The sequence below is a fragment of the Rhinopithecus roxellana genome, chromosome 12, assembly GCF_007565055.1.
Source record: "Rhinopithecus roxellana isolate Shanxi Qingling chromosome 12, ASM756505v1, whole genome shotgun sequence".
In the NCBI taxonomy this organism is placed as follows: Eukaryota; Metazoa; Chordata; class Mammalia; order Primates; family Cercopithecidae; genus Rhinopithecus; species Rhinopithecus roxellana.
Window position 1 is genome coordinate 32,807,441 of NC_044560.1, and position 21,799 is coordinate 32,829,239.

At 50.5% G+C, this 21,799-nt stretch overlaps 1 protein-coding gene across 5 annotated transcripts in view; it reads left to right on the forward strand.

Annotated features, from left to right (window-relative positions):
- The window catches only part of SIPA1L3 (signal induced proliferation associated 1 like 3), a 310,996-nt gene that overhangs the window by 177,818 nt on the left and 111,379 nt on the right, over nucleotides 1–21,799 (forward strand). For all 5 annotated transcript variants that reach the window (XM_010385697.2, XM_030942700.1, XM_010385698.2 and 2 more), the window contains 4 exons: nucleotides 505–2,336; nucleotides 8,932–9,062; nucleotides 19,264–19,452; nucleotides 20,358–20,532. In XM_010385697.2, the coding sequence (XP_010383999.2) occupies nucleotides 815–2,336; nucleotides 8,932–9,062; nucleotides 19,264–19,452; nucleotides 20,358–20,532 (2,017 nt within the window). In that variant the 5' untranslated portion in view covers nucleotides 505–814. The remainder of the gene's footprint in view (nucleotides 1–504; nucleotides 2,337–8,931; nucleotides 9,063–19,263; nucleotides 19,453–20,357; nucleotides 20,533–21,799) is intronic.

Genomic DNA, 21,799 nt, shown 5'->3' on the forward strand with positions numbered 1-21,799 from the left:
AATTAGAGACCAGTCTGGCCAATATGATGAAACCCCATCTCTACTAAAAATACAAAAAATTAGCTGGGCAAGGTAGCGCATGCTGGAATTCCAGCTACTTGGGAGGCTGAGGCAGGAGAATCATTCGAACCCTCGAGGTGGAGGTTGCAGTGAGCCAAGCATGTGCCACTGCACTCGAGCCTGGGTGACAGAGTGAGCCTCTGTCTCAAAAAAAAAAAAAAAAAAAAAGACCTGATGTCTGGGGTTTACTCTAAAACATTCTATTAGAAACAAAGAAGGTCATAAGGTGGGGTGAATAGATGAAATGGGAATAGGAACTAGTTAGTGGTTGTTGGAGCTGATGGGTGACTCAGTCTCCTCTCTGCCTTTGAGTATGTTTGCAAATTTCCATAATAAAAAGTTTTTTTTTAATGAGTGAGGCTGTCAAGAAAAGTCACATATCCCACTTTCTGGGAGCAGTAACACAGCTATCGCAGCTCACATTTTCCTTTTCTCCCATTTCAGCATGGCGGGGACAACTTCCTCGCCACCTCCGGCTGGCCAGCGCCTGCAACTGCTGCCTGCTCAGTGGTGCTGAGCCCCTCGGTCTGGAGCCTCCAGGACAGCACCTGCCTCCTGAGGTTGTCCTGGCTCAGCTGTGCACAGCGATGGTGGAGAACTGGACTCCACAGGCTCACAACCTTCCTGTCAGGTTTCAGGGCCCAGCATCCTTCATCCTGGGCCTGGCGGCCCTGAACAATGGCTGAGGGGTGGGGAACCCTATAGAGTGACACCACAGCATAGCGGGCCAGCAGCACTCCAGTGCCCGTGGACTATGACCACCTATCGGGCCATCCCCAGCGATGGTGTGGACCTGGCAGCCAGCTGTGGGGCCAGGGTGGGCGATGTCCTCCCTGGGCCACACACAGGGGACTATGCTCCCTTGGGATTCTGGGCCCAGAATGGCAGCATGTCCCAGCCTCTTGGCGACAGCCCGGTCACCGCCACCGCCACCACCCGCCCCAGCCCCACCACCCCCGCAATGCCCAAGATGGGTGTACGTGCAAGGGTGGCCGACTGGCCGCCCAAGCGGGAGGCCCTGAGAGAGCAGAGCAACCCAAGCCCCTCACAGGACACAGATGGCACAAAGGCCACCAAGATGGCCCATTCCATGAGGAGCATACAGAACGGACAGCCCCCCACCAGCACCCCAGCTTCCTCAGGGTCCAAAGCCTTCCACCGACTCTCCAGGAGAAGGTCCAAAGATGTGGAGTTCCAGGACGGGTGGCCCCGGTCCCCCGGCAGGGCCTTCCTCCCCCTTCGGCACCGCAGCAGCAGCGAGATAACCCTCAGCGAGTGTGATGCGGAGGACCCGGGGGAGCCGCGGGGGGTCCGGCACACGGGGGCGCTGCCCCTCTTCCGCGAGTATGGGAGCACCTCGTCCATCGATGTGCAGGGCATGCCGGAGCAGAGCTTCTTCGACATCCTCAACGAGTTCCGCAGCGAGCAGCCCGACGCCCGGGGCTGCCGGGCCCTCACCGAGCTCCTCCGGGCAGATCCTGGCCCACACCTCATGGGGGGCGGAGGCGGAGCCAAGGAGGACTGCCACAATGGACAGCCCGCCAAGGACAGCCTCCTCCCGCTGCAGCCCACGAAGGAGAAGGAGAAGACCCGGAAGAAACCTGCGCGGGGCCTCAGCGGCGGGGACTCAGTGGACTCGTCCATCTTTCGGAAGCTAAGGAGCAGCAAACCCGAGGGGGAGGCTGGGCGGTCCCCGGGGGAGGCCGACGAGGGCCGGAGCCCCCCGGAAGCCAGCAGGCCATGGGTGTGTCAGAAGAGCTTCGCCCACTTTGATGTGCAGAGCATGCTGTTCGATCTCAACGAGGCGGCCGCCAACAGGGTGTCGGTGTCGCAGCGGCGGAACACCACCACGGGCGCCTCGGCCGCCTCCGCCGCCTCGGCCATGGCCTCCCTCACGACCTCGCGGGCCCACAGCCTCGGAGGCCTGGACCCGGCTTTCACCAGCACGGAGGACCTAAACTGCAAGGAGAACTTGGAGCAGGACCTCGGGGATGACAACAGCAACGACCTGCTGCTCAGCTGCCCGCACTTCCGCAACGAGATCGGGGGCGAGTGTGAGCGCAACGTGAGCTTCTCCCGGGCTTCCGTGGGCTCCCCGAGCAGCGGCGAGGGCCACCTGGCAGAGCCCGCCCTGAGCGCCTACCGCACCAACGCCAGCATCTCGGTGCTGGAAGTGCCCAAGGAGCAGCAGAGGACGCAGAGTCGGCCCCGGCAGTACAGCATCGAGCATGTGGACCTGGGCGCCCGCTACTACCAGGATTACTTCGTGGGGAAAGGTGACGGATGGCGGGTGGGTGGGAAGGTTGGGTGGGCCGCGGCTTGTCTCCGAGACCCCTACTCATTCATTCACTCTGTGCCAGGTCCTGCTCTGGCACTGAGGATGTGGCAGGAACGGAGACCTCCCTCCTGGAGGGCTGTGAGGATCCGGTGAGCAGAGCTACCCGGGCCTCAGCCCTGTGTCTGACACAGCAGCACTCCATAAACCTTGAGCTACAGGACACAACAGCTCTGCATTTACTCAGCACATACAGGCTTGGGACAGCTCAGTGCCAGGCACTCTCTAGAGCCTGGGGATATAGTATCAACCAGATTGAAACAAATATTCTATCTTCATAGCACTTTTAATGTTTTCATGGGTAAGACAAACAATTGAACAGGATAAATACAAAAAATACACAAGGGATTACAGGGTGCTAAATGCAGTGGAAAAGAGTAAAGTGGGGAAGAAGGAAATGGAGTGTTGGGGGGCGGGGTCAGATCTCAGTAGGGGATGGTCAGAGAGGGCCTCGGAGGCAGGTGCGGTTTGAGTATGGAGCTGAAAGCACCATGTGCAAATTGCAGACACTATTCCCAGAACAGAGCAGCGAATACATAAGTCTTGGAACTGCCAGGCACGGTGGCTCACGCCTGTAATCCCAACACTTTGGGAGGCCGAGGAGGGCGGATCACTTGAGGTCAGGAGTTCAAGACCAGCCTGGCCAACATGGCGAAACCCTGCCTCCTCTAAAAATACAAAAATTAGAATAGTGTGGTAGCACATGCCTGTAGTCCTAGCTACTCGGGAGGCTGAGACAGGAGAATCACTTGAACCCGAGAGGCGGAGGTTGCAGTGAACCAAGATCGCGCCACTGCACTCCAGCCTCCAACTTGAGTGACAGAGCGAAACTCCGTCTCAAAAAAAAAAAAAAAAGTCCTGGAATGTCGGAGGAACAGACAGGAGGTCAGTGTTGCTGGGGCAGAGTGATGGGGGAGAGTGGACAGAGCTGACGCAGAGGGGTGACAGGGATAGGTCATGTGGGACTGTAGCAAGGACTCTCATTTGTACCCTGCATGAGATGGAGCCACAGGATGGCTTTGAGCAGGGCAGGGCCCGACTGCTGTGTTCACGACCTGTCTCCAGCTGCATGTGGGGAGCAGGATGTGAGGGATGGGGAGAGGACAGGGGAACAGCCAGGAGGCTGCTGCAGTCATCCAGGCAGGAGATGATGGACATGTCTAAGATGGGAGCCCAAAAGTAGGGAAGAATCTTGCAAGCCACTATTAGATCCATTTAGGAGTGCAGTGACACCATCTCTGCTCACTGCAACCTCCGCCTCCCAGGTTCAAGTGATTCATGGGCCTCAGCCTCCCAAGTAGCTGGGACTACAGGTGTGCACCACCATACCCAGCTAAATTTTTTTTGTATTTTTAGTAGAGATGGGGTTTCACCATGTTGGCCAGAATGATCTTGATCTCCTGACCTCGTGATCTGCCTCACCCTCCCAAAGTGCTGGGATTACAGGTGTGAGCCACCACGCCCGGCCTCTGGATCCATTTTGAAGGCGAAGCTGTTGATGTTTGGAGGGTGTTAACATCAGGGAGAGATGGGCTTCATACATGATTAGTGCTGGTGAGGCATTCCCAGGAGACAGCATAATGTATTGCAGAGACCATAAACCCAGGCAGCTTCAGGAGACAGCAGAACACTGCAAGAGTACGGCATGCTAGGCAAAGACTAGGCCATTCCTGCCCAGTGCCAGCTGACTATTGTCATGCAAGACATGCAGACAAATCTAGTGTTACCAGCCTTTCCAGTTTTTCAAGATTCTCCTAAAACTCAGATTTTTTTTAATACAGACTTTACTGATTTTTAAATGGTGGCAGCTATAACGGTTCAGAATTATTAGCTGGGTGTGATGGCTCATGCCTGTAATCCCAGCACTTTGGGAGGCTGAGGCAGGCGGAACACTTGAGGTCAGAAGTTCAATACCAGCTTGGCCAACATGGTGAAACCATGTCTCTACTAAAAATACAAAAAACTAGCCAGGCGAGGTGGCGGCGCCTGTAGTCCCAGCTACTCAGGAGGCTGAGGCAGGAGAATGGCGTAAACCCGGGAGGCGGAGCTTGCAGTGAGCTGAGATCCGGCCACTGCACTCCAGCCTGGGTGACAGAGTGAGACTCTGTCTCAAAAAAAAAAAAAAAATCAGGATTGCTTGTAACTGCTAGTAACAGGCTTAAACAACATAGAAGTGACTCTCCTGTGAAGAAATCCAGAGTTCAGCAGCCCAGGGCTGGTTTGGTCAGTCTTCAGCATCAGTGGAACATCAGCCTTAGTGCATGGCATGATCCCCCGCCGCCCCGCACCAAGATAGCTGCTGGAATTACAGGCATTACATCTGTGTTTCCAGGCAGAGAAAAGAGGAAAGGGTAAGGACAAAAAGGCAGACCTCTTGTCAAGTCAACCCCCTTATGCCGTTATGCCTAGTGTTTCATTATTGGAACACTAAGCATGTGGGAGTTATAGCCTACTGCTCAAGGTCATTGCCAGGGTCTGAATTTTTACTCCTGGAAAAATTCAAAAAATTGCAGCCTCCAGCATAAATGGGTTAAAGAGCTTTCTCAGAAGCCCCATCCAACCACTTCCACTTAGTGGCCACACCTGTGTGCAAGGAGGCTGGGAAATGTAGGTTTTTAGCTAGACAAAGTTTCTCTTTTCCAAGAATAGAGGGTTTTTCTAAAAAAAAAAAAAAAAGAAGAAGAACTAGCAGCTCGCACTCCACAGCAACTGGATTTGTTGTTGTTGTTGTTGCTTTTTCTTTCCTTATTTTGAGGCAGAGTCTCGCTCTGTTGCCCAGGCTGGAGTGCAGTGGCGCGGTCTCAGCTCACTGCAGCCTCTGCCTCCCAGGTTCATGCTATTCTCCTGCCTCAGCCTCCCAAGTAGCTGGGATTACAGATGCTCGCCACCACGCCCAGCTAATTTTTGTAGTTTTAGTAGAGACAGGGTTTCTTCATGTTGGCCAGGCTGGTCTCGAACTCCTGACCTCAGATGATCCACCCGCCTCAATCTCCCAAAGTGTTGGGATTATAGGCGTGAGCCACCACACCTGGCTCACAGCAACTAGTTTTTTAAAAATATTTAAAGTAATGTCGTTGTCAAACATAACAAATGGCAGTCAAGTTGTCCCATGGGGCACTGGAGCTCCAACTTGGAGTCTCTGGAGTTCCAACTTGGAGTCAGAAAGCCCTCGGTTTGGGGTATCTGTTCCATAGCTGATCCATGTGATATGTTTTACCCTTCAGACTGCATGACAAATGAAGATGATTATATCAATATCATATGCACAAACAAAATGACACAGAGATTGAAAAGAAAGGGATCAAAAAGAAGTTCCAAGCCAGACACGGTGGCTCACGCCTGTAATCCCAGCACTTTGGGAGGCCGAGGCAGGCGGATCACGAGATCAGGAGATCGAGACCATCCTGGCTAACACAGTGAAACCCCGTCTCTACTAAAAATACAAAAAATTAGCCGGGCGTGGTGGCAGGTGCCTGTAGTCCCAGCTACTTGGGAGGCTGAGGCAGGAGAATGGCGTGAACCCAGGAGGCGGAGCTTGTAGTGAGCCGAGATTGTGCCACTGCACTCCAGCCTGGGTGACAGAGCGAGACTCCATCTCAAAAAAAAAAAAAAAAAAGAAGTTCCAGACAGTTGCTTACAAGGAAAAAGCCAATGAGGCAATATCAGTATCACATAAAATAGATTTAAAGGTTGAAAGCACTTTTTAGAGGAACTGAGAAGGCCATTTCATGTTTCTTAAAATTCACCAAGAAATTCTGGTAGTTGTGAACCTTTGTATACCTGGCAACTTGGTTTAGGGGTATGTAGATTTTAAAAATGGATCAGGCTGGCTGAGCGCATTCGCTCATGCCTGTAATCCCAACACTTTGGGAGGCCCGAGGTGGGCAGATTACGTGAGGTCAGGAGTTCAAGACCAGCTTGGCCAGTATGGTGAGACCCTGTCTCCACTAAAAAATACAAAAATTAGCTGGGCGTGGTGGCAGGTGCCTGTAATCCCAGCTACTTGGGAGGCTGAGGCAGGAGAATCGCTTGAAGCTGGGAGGCAGAGGTTGCAGTGAGCCGAGATCGCACCACTGCAATCCAGCCTGGGCGACAGAGTGAGACTCTGTCCCCCCAACCAAAACAAAAAACAAACAAACAAACAACACCACTACGGGGAGAAGTGGAAAAATTCACAACCATAGCGGGAGAGGTGCACAGATTATCTCTCTGAAATTGACAGAATCTAGTAACTGAAAAATAAGCATTTAGAGGATTTGAATAACCTAATGAAAACTGGATTTTACACTGTATATATATTAACTTTGTACCTAACCAACAAAGAACACATTCTTTTCAATCTACACGTACAAATACTTACATGAAAGGAATGTGGATCAAATAAAGATCAAGTAAGATTATACATTAAAATACTTAGTTCTTTGTTAGTCAGGTAGGAAGTACTCATCATGCAACTTTAAAAAAAAAAGTCATTTTCTTTTTAAAAATTTCTTTGTAGCACTGAAAGCTGTTCAAAAAAAAAATATCGGCCGGGCGCGGTGGCTCAAGCCTGTAATCCCAGCACTTTGGGAGGCCGAGACGGGCGGATCACGAGGTCAGGAGATCGAGACCATCCTGGCTAACACGGTGAAACCCCGTCTCTACTAAAAATACAAAAACTAGCCGGGCGAGGTGGCGGGCGCCTGTAGTCCCAGGTACTCGGGAGGCTGAGGCAGGAGAATGGTGTGAACCCGGGAGGCGGAGCTTGCAGTGAGCTGAGATCCGGCCACTGCACTCCAGCCTGGGCGGCAGAGCGAGACTCCGTCTCAAAAAAAAAAAAAAAAAAAAAATTTATTCAGAGCCATCACAGTAGGCGTAGGGACCACTGCGGCGGGGTCTGGCAGTAGGGAAGAGAGACTGGGCTTAGCTCTGAATACAGCGTGGTCAAGTGGGAATTTATAGCCAAGAGTCAGGGTGGGGGTCAGTGGATGGAGGAAATTACTAAGAAGAAATGTCAGAGGTAAGGAAGATTCTGGCTGAACCAACCTAATCTTGCTGATGACACGCCAGGATGATCCGACATCACCTTTGGATGGTGGAAGATGAAGAGCTTGATCAGATGTTGAGGATGTCCAGATATTAGGATAAGGTTGGGGGGCAGGGTTCTTGCTAAACTGACTTAGCAGGGTTCTTTGTTAAAACTGGATTTTACAAGGAGGTGCACAGATGGGCCTAGTTGAAAGATTCCAAAGCCTGACTAAAGTTCGGCGAAGCAAAGAGTCTTTGTCAAAGCTAGTAAACAAATTAGTCAGTGGTCAGTGTTTATTGAGTGTCTACTATATGCTAGGATTTGCAAGGAGCTAGATATGCATTGATGGGAAAAGCAACAACCCCTGTAGCTGCTTCAGGAATAAGCTGGTATCTGTGATCTGTAGAGTACAATGTTTATTCCATTCTCTGATCAGCTGGAGATTGTTGCACCCCCTGCAGATGCTATCCTGACTGGGGCTGTTAATTAACACACAATATTTTGCCTTTAGATTAGCCTTTGATTTGCCAAGAGCATCTCATGAGAACAAGAACCATCAGTTAAACATTCAGCATACCAGTACAATTTCCGGTGGTGGGTGATGCTAACTTCGTGGACTTGGGTCAAGACAGACCGCTGGTGGATACCCACACAAGCATGAGATACTTGGGTTATACATCGGGAAGAACTGTTTGCCTGGAAGGGTTATAAGATAACAGCATGTTTTAGAAAAAAAGAGGAGGCAGCTGTCGGGTAGAGGAGGGAGCAGGAGGCGTGCCCCACGTCTGGCTAAAGCCTCTGTTACCCTAAGGGAAAAAAGAGCAGTGTTGAAGTTACCTAGGTAAAGAAACATGGTGAGATAAAGGCGATGCCTGGGGACCCCTATCGTGGTCCCTGACAGGCGCCAACAATGACTGGGGCTGGTCATTGCCAACACTCATCATGTGCGTGCTATGTGCATGGCACGGTGCTCAAGGCTGGGTCCACCTTTAACTTTATTTTATGGCTGAAAATGCTGTCTAGCAACTTGGCTGGGGCCAGACATCTCTTAAGGGGCAGAGCCCAGATGTCAGGAGGCTCTCTAGACTACAATCTTACATAACAATTTCACATGGGCTAATCAGCAGTTAAACCAAGTGAACAATTTGCAAGCACGGGATAAATCACAGTGGTGCTGGGTTGATGGCATGCCATGCACCATAGTAAGCGTTTCTTATCTGTAGCTTCATTTTGCCTTCACATCAGCTCTCTGAATTGTGGGTGGCATCAAGGCCCCGTTTTCTCAGACAAGAGCACAGAGGCTCAGAAAAGTTCTGTGGCTTGGCAGAGGTGGTACAGTAAGGTGGGCTTTTGCCTCTTACAGTTTCTCCACTGGGGGTGTCTGTGACCAAGGCATGAGGTTTGCGTGACCAGCGTCCAACAGATTGCATAGGACCCTGCCTGATCACCCTATCTGCAGGCCTGCTGGGCATCAGGGCCCCTCCTTCCCAGACAGCTGAGCCTGAACTCGCCTGCTCTTCCTTCTTAGAACATGCCAATTACTTCGGCGTGGATGAGAAACTGGGGCCAGTGGCTGTGAGCATTAAGCGGGAGAAGCTGGAAGACCACAAGGAGCATGGACCTCAGTACCAGTACAGGATCATCTTCCGGACCCGCGAGGTAGGTCCCATCACTCTTGTTCTTATTAAAGAAATCATAGCCACTCACATCTCGAGCTAGGTTCTGGGAGCAAACACTTCCCCGGCTTCATCTCATGGAATCTTCCCAACAACCCCAGGAGAGCAATCCTGTTAGTCTCTCCATCTCGTAGAGGAGGAAACTAAGACTCAGAATTTAAATGACTTCTGGCTGGCACAGTGACTCACACCTGTAATCCCAGCACTTTGGGAAGTGAGGCGGATGGCTCAGTTGAGGTCAGGAGTTCAAGACCAGCCTGACCAACATGGCGAAAAACCCATCTCTACCAAAAATACAAATTAGCCGGGCGTGGTGGCACGCGCCTATAATCCCAGCTATTGGGGAGGCTGAGCCAGGTGAATTGCTTGAACCTGGGAGGCAGAGGCTGCTCTGAGCTGAAATTATGCCACTGTACTCCAGCCTGGGCGACAGAGTGAGACTCTGTCTCAAAAAAAAAGAGAGAGATAAATGATTTCTATAGGATCAATGAGTCAGGGGCCAGACCAAGATTTCAGTCCAGGGTGTCTGACTTCAGAGCCCAAGATTACAAAACCTGTTCACGAGAGATTAGCTCTAATAAGCATAAGAAATAAAAGGGAAGGTAAGGGATCATTTTAGGATCATGAGGTGTCCCACATAATGGAAAGAATTAAGGCAACAAGCCTCAGGCAGGACAGGAATTGGGGACTGTCAACCACAGGCACTGCTGTTAGGCCAGTCAGCTCAAGGTACTCCCGATGTGTCACTTTCCATTCTGAGTGGAGAAGCCCATGATCCTGGCTGGAGGCCTTCCCCTGGATTAAATGTCAGCTGTAGCTAGTGGGGAAGTCCTGTTGGGGCACCCATGCTCTATTAGGACTCTAAATGGTAAGTGACAGAAGTCTGTTTCTAACTCTCTTAAGTCAGAAATAGCATTCATGGTTCATGTAACTGCAAATCTCGAGGTAGGACAAGCTTCAGGCATAGCTGGACTTAGAGACTCAAATGCAGTCACCAGAACTCTGCTGCTTTAGCTCTCTGCTTGGCTTTGCTGTTTGCATCGTGAATGTCATTTTCTTCTGCCACTAACAAGCTCTCACCGTGTCATGGGAAAATGGAGATGGGCTGCTCAAATCTACATCTTTACGCCTTCTCATCCAAAAGGCTCAGACTGGCCAGACGCAGTAGTTCATGCCTGTAATCCCAGCACTTAGGGAGGCCAAGGCAGGCGGATCACCTGAGGTCAGGAGTTTGAGACCAGCCTGGCCAACATGGTGAAACCCCGTCTCTACCAAAAATACAAAAGTTAGCTGGGCGTGGTGGCAGGCGCCTGTCATCCCAGCTACTCAGGAGACTGAGGCAGGAGAATTGCTTGAACCCAGGAGGCGGAGGTTGCAGTGAGCTGAGATTGGCCTCCAGCCTAGGCAACAAACACAAAACTCCATCTCAAAAAAAAAAAAAAAAAGGCTTAGACAGATTTATCTGGGAAGAACTCTGGCTCTGCTTAGATCACAAGCCCAATCCCTGGGTCATTCGCTGTGGTCGGGGTGGTAGAGGAAACTGGCCAGGTCTGGCATATGTTACCCACCACCCTGGGTCCAGGGGCAGGGCCAGGCACTGTGATCCACCAGAGCTCCCTGGAGGAGGAGGCAGGGCAGATCCTCAGCAAAAAGAGGGGACCCAGGCAAGCAGAAATGACAGAGAGGTCCAGAAGACCCAAATAAAGAAGACCTTTCAGAAAAGGGGCAGTCACCAGCTAGGCAGGCCCTCCAAAATGGGTCTCCCTCAGCCTGCATTGCCCCAGCCCCTTGGACCTGGCCTTTGCCTGGACGTGGAAGCCTAGCAGGCTGAGGCTGCCAAGGACTTTTGTGGGGCCAGCCAAGTACTGGATCTCATCCAGGCTGGCAGATGCAGCTCGGAGTGCCCTCGCCCCATCTCCTGACCAAGACCTTCCCACTGTGTTGGGGGAATGGGATGGCACGGAGGCTTTGCAGCAGCCAGGAAGAAGCAGCCACAAAACCATGTGTGCCAAACCACAGGTGGTCACCAGCCTCTGTCTTCCCAGCCCCTCCTCCCTCTACCCACCTTTCTGGCCAGATGAGCACCAGAGCAGAATGAGAGGTGACAGCTCACACTGCATCCGACTGTTTTAGGACATACGGGCAACTGCTGGGTGAAATGACGCCTACAGTCATATACTTATAAATATAAATAGGCTGGGTACAGTGGCTCACACCTTGTAATCGCTGCACTTTGGGAGGCCAAGGCAGGTGGGTCATTTGAGCCCTGGAGTTCAAGACCAGCCTGGCCAATATGGTAAAACCCTGTCTCTACTAAGAACACAAAAAATTAGCTGGGTATGTTAGCGCACACTTGTAGTCTCAGCTGCTCGGGAGGCTGAGGCATGAGATTCTCTTGAACCCAGGAGGTGAAGGTTGCAGTGAGCTGAGATCGCACCGCTGCACTCCAGCCTGGGTAACAGAGCGAGACTCTGTCTCAAAAAAAAATAAAATAAAAAGATAAGATATATATATATATAAAATATTTATTACAAAGATTATTATTACTGCAAATCTCCTTTATACTGTGTGTCAGGCAATATTCTATACCTTTTATATCTATTAACTCACTTAAATCTCATCACGATTCTAGGTTGAAGACACTCTTGTCCTCATTTATAGATGACAGAACAGGCACAGAGAGGTTAAGGGACTTGCCCAAAGTACCCTCCAGGGAGTGGCAGGGCAGGGTGCCTGCCTGTGTTCTGGCCACCGCACTCGGCTGCCTCTGGGGTTTGACTAAGTCAGCTTAGACTGCACATTGGACCCACTCATGAGTTAGGAGCTCAGCCAACTCAGTGCTAGCATTTGTGTTTTTGTTCGTAATGAAAATATAATAGGCTGGGCATGGAGGCTTACGTCTGTAATCCCAGCGCTTTGGGAGGCTGAGGTGGGTGGATCACCCAAGGTCAGGAGTTTGAGACCAGACTGGCCAAAATGGCGAAACCCCATCTCTACTAAAAATACAAAAAAAATTAGCTAGGTGTGGTAGCAGGTGCCTGTAATCCCAGCTTCTCAGGAGGCAGGAGAATCGCTTGAACCTGAGAGGTGGAAGTTACAGTGAGCCAAGATCACTTCATTGCACTCCAGGCTGGGTGACACAGTGAGACTCTGTCTCAAAAAAAAAAAAAAAAAAAAAAGAAGAAAGAAAATACAATATATAGGCAGGCATAGTGGCTCACACCTGTAATCCCAGCATTTTGGGATGGGAGGCTAAGACAGGAGGATTGCCTGAAACCCAGAGTTCAAGATCGGCCTAGGCACCACAGTGAGACCCTTGTCTCTAAAAGATAAAAAATACCAGACTATAGCATTAGGAGAAATACCTAATGTAAATGACGAGTTAATGGGTGCAGCAAACCAACATGGTACATGTAATACCTATGTAGCAAACCTGCACTTTGGCACATGTACCCTAGAACTTAAAGTATAAAAATTAAAAAATATATATATATCAGACTATGCCACACATACTGAGAGTTGTGAGACTTTAGTGCATGGATGCTGGGTTATATAATTTTTTTGCTGTGATTTCCTGTGCACTGAGTTTGAAACTGGCTTGATGCCATTCCCAGTGTATACCTGCTCCCATCTACTTCCTACCCCCAGCACCTACAAAACTAGCCATTGGGGACTCTGGTCCATCCCAGGCGACAGCACGGGGACACTTTGAGTCTCACAGCCACAGGCCTGGGATCCATCCATTCCATAGACGTTTGCTCAGTGCTCCCCCGTCCCAGCTCTATGCTGGGCATGGAGGGTACTGTAGCAAACAAGGCAGCAAAGATACTCGTGGGATTGGGTCTTTGAGGGGGAGACAGCAAGACGCCAAACACCTTAGCAAATTACGCTGTAGGTGCTGCCTATAGTGACAAGGTGGGGAACGAAGCAAGGAGGAGTGATGAGTGTGCCAGGTGCTTAGATTTTTAACAGGAAGGTCAAGAGAGGCCTCACTGGGAAGGTAACGTTCTAGTAAACCTAGAGAAGGGGAGAGGGAGCCGTGTGGACAATTGGAAGAAGAGCGTTCCAGGCAGAGGGAACAGCCAGTGCAGAGGTCCTGAGGCAGAGCCATGCTCCATGGGTTGGAGACCTCATATGAGTCCTAGTTTGGCCACTCAGCAGTTCTAGAACCTTGGGCACATGGCTCATTTCCTCTCGGAGCCTCAGTTTCCCCCTTGGAAATTCTTGGCTTGGAGAACTGTGTTGTGGGCTCGGTGAGGTTGCACATATTAAGCAGGCAGTGCTGGGCCTGACACTTGATGGAAAATGATTACGAGCAGCACCACTGTTGCAGCCGACGTTCTTTCCCAGGAGGTCAGAGGCCCATTCTGGGAAACATGGGTTGAGCTCACCAATGGGGTTCTGTCCTTCTCATGTCCACACACACATGCCTTGGGGTCCTGTAAACCAGGGCATGGGGGCCAGAGCGAGAGGTCTGGGCTGCCTTCCAAGCCAGCAGGCCTGCCCCAGATGGCCGCCCCTGGCCGCCAAGCGACAGTCTCGAGTGGACCCGCATCTCCCAGCAGATGGGATATGTCAGTGCCAGGCTCCCCACCGAGGCAGGAACAGACTTGGAGCTGGGCTTTGGCACCGCTCGTCCAAAACCCAGAGAGCCTGGACAGGACGAGCACCAGGCCAGGCTGCCCTGTCTCAAGCCCCTTCACTGGCACTGTCTCACCCAGGACACTGGGGAGGGAGTGGGGATGGCAACCAGCCAGGAACTGTGTGGTCCCGTCCAGGCCCAGTGGTTCTCATTGGCCTAGCACACGTGAGTTTTTGACAGGCTTTAGTTCTGATAGGGTTAGAGATTTGGATTTTTATTTTATTGATTTTTCTTTTTTATTTAAAAAGTACCAGACGCTTATTGTTAAGAACTTAGACAGTACATAAGTATGCAAAGTAGAAAAAGGAAAGCTTTCATTAAGTGAAAAAAGCAAGTGTTTGTTCAGTAGGTACATCTGATTGTGTGTGTGTCTGTGTGTATTTGCTTATTTATTTTTGAGACAGGGTCTCTGTCCGCCAGGCTGAAGTGCAGTGGTGCAGTCATAGCTCACTGCAGCCTCAAATTCCTGGGCTCAAGTGATCCTCCTGCCTCAGCCTCCCAAGCAGCTGACACCACAGGCATGCACCACCATGCCTGGCTAATAATTTGGTTTTATTTTTAGAGACAGAATCTCACTATGTTGCCCAGGCTGGTCTTCAACTCCTGGGCTCAGGTGACCCTCCTCCTTTGACCTCCCAAAATGCCAAGATTACAGGCATGAGCCACTGCACCTGGCCACGTGTGTGTTTAAATGAACAATCTCCAAAGCATATTGTTAAGTAGGGGGAAAAGCAAAAAAGTGTAGCTTCCTGCTTAAGGTTAAAAAATTTAAAACTCGGCTAGGTGCAGTGGCTAACACCTGTAATCCCAGCACTTTGGGAAGCCGAGGGAGAAAGATTGCTTGAGCCCAGGAGTTTGAGACCAACCTGGGCAACATAGTGAGAGCCTGTCTCTATTAAAAATAAATTAATTGCCGGGCATGGTAGCTCATGCCTGTAATCTCAGCACTTTGGGAGGCCTACGCAGGTGGATCACCTGAGGTCAGGAGTTCGAGACCAGCCTGGTCAACATGGCAAAACCATGGGATGGGAGGTTTTACTAAAACTACGAAAATTAGCTGGGCGTGGTGGCACACACCTGTAATCCCAGCTACCTGGGAGGCTGAGGCAGGAGAATCACTTGAACCCAGGAGGCAGAGGTTGCAGTGAGCCAAGATCACACCATTGCATTCCAGCCTGGGCAACAAGAGCGAAACTCCGTCTCCAAAAACAAATAAAAAAGACACAAAAATTTTAAAACTATTAACTAGGCATGTGACTTTGTATATAAACATTTAACACTCGTTACAGATAATAATGGTTAACACACATTGAGCTCTCACTCTGTGCCCAAGATACAACGCTAAGCATTATACATAGATCTTTTTGAATCCTTTCAATGCCTTGAGGCAGGCATTTTTATCCCCATTTTGTCAATGAGGAAATAGGGAAATTAAGTGGCTTGCCCAGAATCACACAGCTAGGGAGGAGCTAGAGCTAGAATTCAAACCCAGGCAGACTACCTCCTAAGTAACCTCCTAGGAAATGTTCTTGAAGGGTACACCTGCCGCCCAGCACAGAGTCAAGCGGGGAGCGCGTCTGAGTCAGGAGTGAGTGGGGATAACCTGTACCAGCTGGAACCTCCTTGCTTGCATGGCACTGTGTGCCTTTCATAGCTCACTTGATTTGTTGCCCTTGACCAGCTGATGCCAGATGTTTTCAGGCTCTGAGCAGAGGAGGGCTGTGATCTGACTTGGGCAACTGTAGAAGGAATGGACTGGGGACAGGGCAGGGGCAGGGAGACCTGGAGGAGGCTGCTGTCCAGGTGGGAGGTGATGGTGGGGGTGACCAGGTAGAGAGTGAGGTGACCACTCATGACCTGCCAGTGTCGCACTTACTGTCCCCAGTGCAGAAAGAGTTTTTCAAGTAGTGCGCGCTGATGAGGTGGTCAGAGCCAAAATATGACTGTAAGCCACCGGTCTCCAGGGAAGAGGAATGATTTCTGGTCCGTACTGTCCCTCATTCCCAGCAGAGGGCACTGTGGGACAGTGTCAATGGGATATAAAGACACTGATCCTGCTGGTGCCTTAACTGAAACCCACAACCCCAGGGCCACCCAGATTGACAGGGCAAAGCCCCTGACACCATTGCTTTTCATGATCGGTTTCGACACTACCCTGCTTGTGATGAGAGAGATTTGTTTGTTTATTAATTACCGGGGCCAGAAGTGGGATCATTCTATTCCTTTCACACATACCTCTCCCCCAGGTGCTATTTGGCGAGGGTGGTGGGCTGTGTGCTTAGAGGCGAAGTCATGACATGTTTTTTTGCCCACCTCTTGTGTTTTTCGACTTAGGCAAGCATGTTTTTGCAGTTAATACTTATCCTTCTTAGTCTTGTTATTTTGTTGTTGTTAAGATGGAGTCTCACTCTGTCGCCCAGGCTGGAGTGCAGTGGCACAATCTCAACTCACTGCAACCTCCGCATCCTGGGTTCAAGTGATTCCCCTGCCTCAGCCTCCCGAGTAACTGGGATTACAGGCACAAGCCATCATGCCTGGCTAATTTTTCTATTTTAGTAGAGATGGGGTTTCATCATGTTGGCCAGGCTGGTCTCGAACTCCTGGCCTCAGGTGATCCGCCCGCCTCAACCTCCCAGAGTGCTGGGATTACAGGCGTGAGCCACCAGACCTGGCCTCCTCCTTAGTCTTTAGACCACAGCCCTAAGTGTACTTTGGGTGCTTGTAACAAGCGCCCTGGGGAGGGATTTTTGTTTGTGCATTCTTGGTGTGGTGCTGGTCCTGTGCGTGGCATGACCTGGTGGCCAGAAGCATGCTGTGGCTACAGGCGCGAGCTGGTGTTAGTGAGGATGTGGAGCAGCAGGGGCTCAGACAGGGCTGGTGGGGTGTAAATTGGTACAACCATTTGGAAAATTATTTGGCAGTTCGGTAAAATTGAAGATTAGCATGCCTGGTGGTTTAGCAATTTCTGTCCTAGGTATAAAACCAAAAGAAAACGTGTTCATGTGCACTGAGGTGCTTCTGTGAGGGTTCCTAACAGCACTGTTCACAGTTGGCAAATACTGGAAGTAGTTCTGGTGCTTATCAATGTGAAAAGGACTAAACCTATCAAAGTAAAACATCAACCTCTCGCAACAGCATGGCTGCATCTCACCTATGTAGGATTCAGAGAAAGAAGCCAGATAACAAAAGAATACAAACTGCCTGGCTGGGCGCAGTAGCTCACACCTGTAATCCCGGCACTCCGGGAGGCCAAGGCGGGAGGATCACTTGAGCCTAGGAGTTGCAGACCAGCTTGGGCAGCATAGTGGGACTCTGTCTCTACAAAAGATATACAGAATTATCCAGGCATGGTGGCACATGCCTATAGTCCCCGCTACTCAGGAAGCTGAGGCAGGGGGATCTCTTGCGCCCAGGAGGTCGAAGCTGCAGTGAACCGTGATTGTGCCACTCCATTCCAGCCTGGGCAACAGAGTGAGACCCTGTCTTCAAAAGAACAAAAGAATAAAAAAATACAAACTGCATGAAGTTCAAAAGTAGACAGAAATAAATGATAAATGGTGTTGAAAATCAGGATATAGTTACTTTTGGGGAAAAAGAAGAGGGTACAAAAGGGCTGTGGGTGCTGGAAATGCATTTCGTGATTTGGATAGTGATTACCCAGGTATTCACTTTGTGATAATTTATTTGGCCTCACATCTTTTTTTTTTTTTTTTTTGAGATAGAGTTTGGCTGTTGTTGCCAGGCTGGAGTGCAATGGCATGATCTCGGCTCACTGCAATCTCCACCTCCTGGGTTCAAGCGGTTCTCCTGCCTCAGCCTCCCAAGTAGATGGGATTACAGGCATGCGCCACCACACCCGGCTAATTTTTGTATATTTAGTAGAGACGGGGTTACACCCCATTGGTCAGGCTGGTCTCAAACTCCTGACCTCAGGTGATCCGCCCGCCTTGGCCTCCCAAAGGGGGCTTTCCTTTTATTAGAGAGAAATCTGCGCCAGAAGTCCTCACCAAGCACAGTTCCCCTCACATCTTATTGCCTGGAATTGGTCACATGGTTGTCTATAGGAAAACCTAGGAAAGCAACATCTGGGGAATGGGAATGAGATGGCTGTGACTGGCTTTGACTAAAGGTTTTCATCCCTGACTGCCCATCAGAAGCACCTGAGATGGATTAAAAATATGCCATGTATACAAACATGCATGTCTGGCCCCATCCCAGACCATCCAAATTAGAATCACTAGTGGTGTTTTTCTTCCTTTTTTATTTATTTCTTTATTTATTTTTTGAGACTGCGTCTTGCTCTGTCACCCAGACTGGAGTGCAGTGGTGCAATCTTGGCTCCCTGCAACCTCCGCCTGCCGGGTTCAAGTGATTCTCCTGCCTCAGCCTCCCAAGTAGCTGGGATTACAGGCACGTGCCCCCATGCCTGGCTAATTTTTATATTTTTAGTAAAGATGGGGTTTCACCATGTTGGCCACGGTGGTCTCAAACTCCTGAACTCAAGTGATCCGCCCACCTTGGCCTCCCAAAGTGCTGGGATTACAGTTGTGAGCCACTGCACCTGACCCATTTTTTTTTTTTTCTTTTCTTTTTTTTTGAGACGGAGTCTTGCTCTGTCGCCCGGGCTGGAGTGCAGTGGTGTGATCTCGGCTCACTGCAACCTCTGCCTCCCAGGTTCATGCCATTCTCCTGCCTCAACCTTCCGAGTAGCTGGGACTACAGGCACTGGCCACCATGCCTGGCTAATTTTTTATATTTTTAGTAGAGACGGGGTTTCACCATGTTAGCCAGGATGGTCTTGATCTCCTGACCTCGTGATCTGCCCGCCTCGGCCTCCCAAAGTCCTGGGATTACAGGTGTGAGCCACTGCACCCAGCGTTTTTTTTTTTTTTTTTTTTTTTTTTTTTTTTTTTTTTTTTTTTTTTTAATTTAATGAAGCTGGTTGGAAACCAGTGCCACAGTTCAAGGTCCAAGATGGTGCCAGTATTCAAGGCAGGCAGGTGTTTTACATGAGCATTTACAGGAATGTGTACATAATACAGTGTTACTGTAATAAGGACAAGAGCCCACCTCCTCCTGGTAGGACCTGTTTTCTTCATTATACTCCCTACTACCTTACATAATTCTTCTCTCCTATTCCAGTGTCAGCTCCACAAGGACAAGGGTCTTTGTTCATTGCACCTAGAATAGGACTCAGTGCCTCAGAGGAGGCACTCAGCCAATATATGTTGAACAGATGAAGTTAGTTTACATTATTGTCTCATTTAATCCTCCCAACACCCCTTCAAGGTTACGATACCATCCTGTACCCATTTCACAAAAGAGCAAGCTGAGGCTCAGAGATACGAAGTCACTTGGTCAAGACCACACAGCCAGGTGGCAACAGGTTCAAGTTCTGGCTCAGACCTAGGGCTTTCTGACCTTATATCACAAACTTCCAATCATCACACATGTCTCTTTCAAAACAAGATGTCTCTCATATGCTGTCATCCCCTTCTAGGTCCCAAGAGCCCCCTAACCTTCCCTTCTTTCCCTTGAGTAGCTCATCACCCTGCGGGGCTCCATCCTGGAAGATGCCACGCCCACAGCCACCAAGCATGGAACCGGGCGGGGCTTGCCCTTGAAGGATGCCCTGGAGTACGTCATCCCTGAGCTCAACATCCACTGCCTGCGGCTGGCCCTCAACACCCCCAAGGTGACAGAGCAACTGCTGAAGCTCGATGAGCAAGGGGTGAGTCAGGGGCTGGAAGTCAGGGCGCTGCAGGGGCAGTAGCTTGCAACCCCATTCCTGGTACCTTTTTATATCTTGGTCACATTCTTTTTTCTTTGCAAGTAACAGAAACCTACTTAAGCTGGTTTCAGCAAAAGGAGGGATTTGAATCAAATTCTAGTGGTGCCAAGAGCAGGAGTGTAACTGGGTCTCCTAAAGGAGGGAGATCGTCTGGGGGTGAGAGAGCTGCTGGTCCCCATGTGTGCATGCGTGTATGTGTCTGTGGTGGGGGTTAGCGTGTCTTTCCTCCCCGCGCCACACTCTGGCTCCCTCTGCTTCTCTCGCCTCTCCCACAGCTCCCAGTCTGTTAGAATTACAGCCACAGGCGGACCCCAGCAAGCTGACCCTGGTCACAGGAGAGCCATCAATTGGGCTATGCGTAGGTCAGGTGGCTGTCCGTGGCCCACTCACCAGTGATACCTAAAGCAAACATGGTTGTTGGGAGCCCACTCCCTAAAAAAGCTATTGACTGTACTCCTTGAGCCCTCCAGATTTTGCTTTTGCAGAATCTCAGCCCATCCCAGTCCACCTACTGTGGGAAGCATTCCACCTACTGTGGGAAGCCGGCCAAGGCAACAGTCTCTTTCATGCAAGCGTGGCATCACCAGCCATCCTCCACCCGCCATAGCGAGAAGAGGCAGCCTGGACACCTCGCTGTGCTTCTGTGGTGGGGGAGGGAGGGAGAGGGTCAACTGGGACATGCCGCCATGCCCCAACACTGTTTTCCTCCCTGTCTGGCTATGGCTCTGGGTTCTCGACCAGTCCCAGCAGCTCCCAGGGCTGAAGGCCTCAGACATACCCCTTGCTCCTTTCCCTCTGCCATCTCTGCCTGGCCTGCCTCCACAAAGCCACTCTTGCCTCTGCAGCTCTGCCGGAAGCACAAGGTGGGCATCCTCTATTGCAAGGCCGGCCAGAGCTCTGAGGAGGAGATGTACAACAATGAGGAGGCTGGCCCTGCCTTCGAGGAGTTCCTCTCCCTCATCGGCGAGAAGGTCTGCCTGAAGGGCTTCACCAAGTACGCTGCCCAGCTGGACGTCAAGAGTAAGTGGGGGGCCAGTTAGATCACAGTGAGCCACCACTGCACGCCCACTCAACGGGCAAAGCTTAAAAGGTCTGGGGATGCCAGGGTGGGGACATGGAGCAGTGGAGCTGTGGAGCTCTCAGACTTGTAGGAACACAAATAAGTGCAGCCATTTTCTTTTTTCTTTTTTCCTTTTTTTTTGTTGCTGTTGTTGTTGTTTTTGAGACAGAATCTCACTCTGTGGCGCAGGCTGGAGTGCAGAGGCGTTTTCTCATCTCACTGCAACCTCCACCTCCCAGGTTCAAACAATATTCTCCTGCCTCAGCCTCCAGAGTAGCTGTGACTACAGGTGTGCACCACCACACTTGGCTAATTTTTGTATTTTTAGTAGAAACGGGGTTTCACCATATTGGCCAGACTGGTCTTGAACTCCTGACCTCAAGTGGTCCACCCACCTCAGCCTCCCAAAGTGTTGGGATTATAGGCGTGAGCCTCCGTGCCTGGCCATGTGCAGCCACTTTGGAAAATGGTACAGCACATTCAAGTCCAGTTTGAAGAGACCCTGCTCTGTGACTCAGCTCCTGCACTCCTAGGTATGCACTCTGTCTAATGCACACGTGCACGGCAGGAGAGGACTGAATATCCCTAACCACCGGCACCTGGTGCACCCAATGCACACTGGCAGAGTTGTGGTATGTTCACCCAGCAGAGATGAACTGGCACCAAGGGCATCAGCATGGAAGAGAGCTGCATGCTTCGTGCTGTGCAAAGACAGCAAACCTCAGAAGAGTGGGACCTGAATGATGCCTTTCACATAACAATATATTTTTTTTTTTTTTTGGAGACAGAGTCTCCCTCTATTGCCCAGGCTGGAGTGCAGTGGCACAATCTCAGCTCACTGCAACCTCCGCCTCCTGGGTTCAAGGGATTATTCTGCCTCAGCCTGTATTCACTACAGGTGTGTGCCACCATGCCCAGCTAGTTTTTGTATTTTTAGTAGAGATGGGGTTTCACTATATTGGCCAGGCTGGTCTCGAACTGCTGATCTTGTGATCTGCCTGCCTCAACCTCCCAAAGTGCTGCGATTACAGGTGTGAGCCACTGTGCTGGCCAATTATTCTTTTTTATGGAGACAAGGTCTCACTATGTTACCCCGACTGATCTCAAACACAAGGCCTCCAGGGATTATTGGCCTCCCAAAGTGCTGGAACTACACATATGAGCCCAAACTAGCAAATAAAAAACTGGCAAAACCCAGCAAGCTCAGCAGGATGACTCACACCTGTA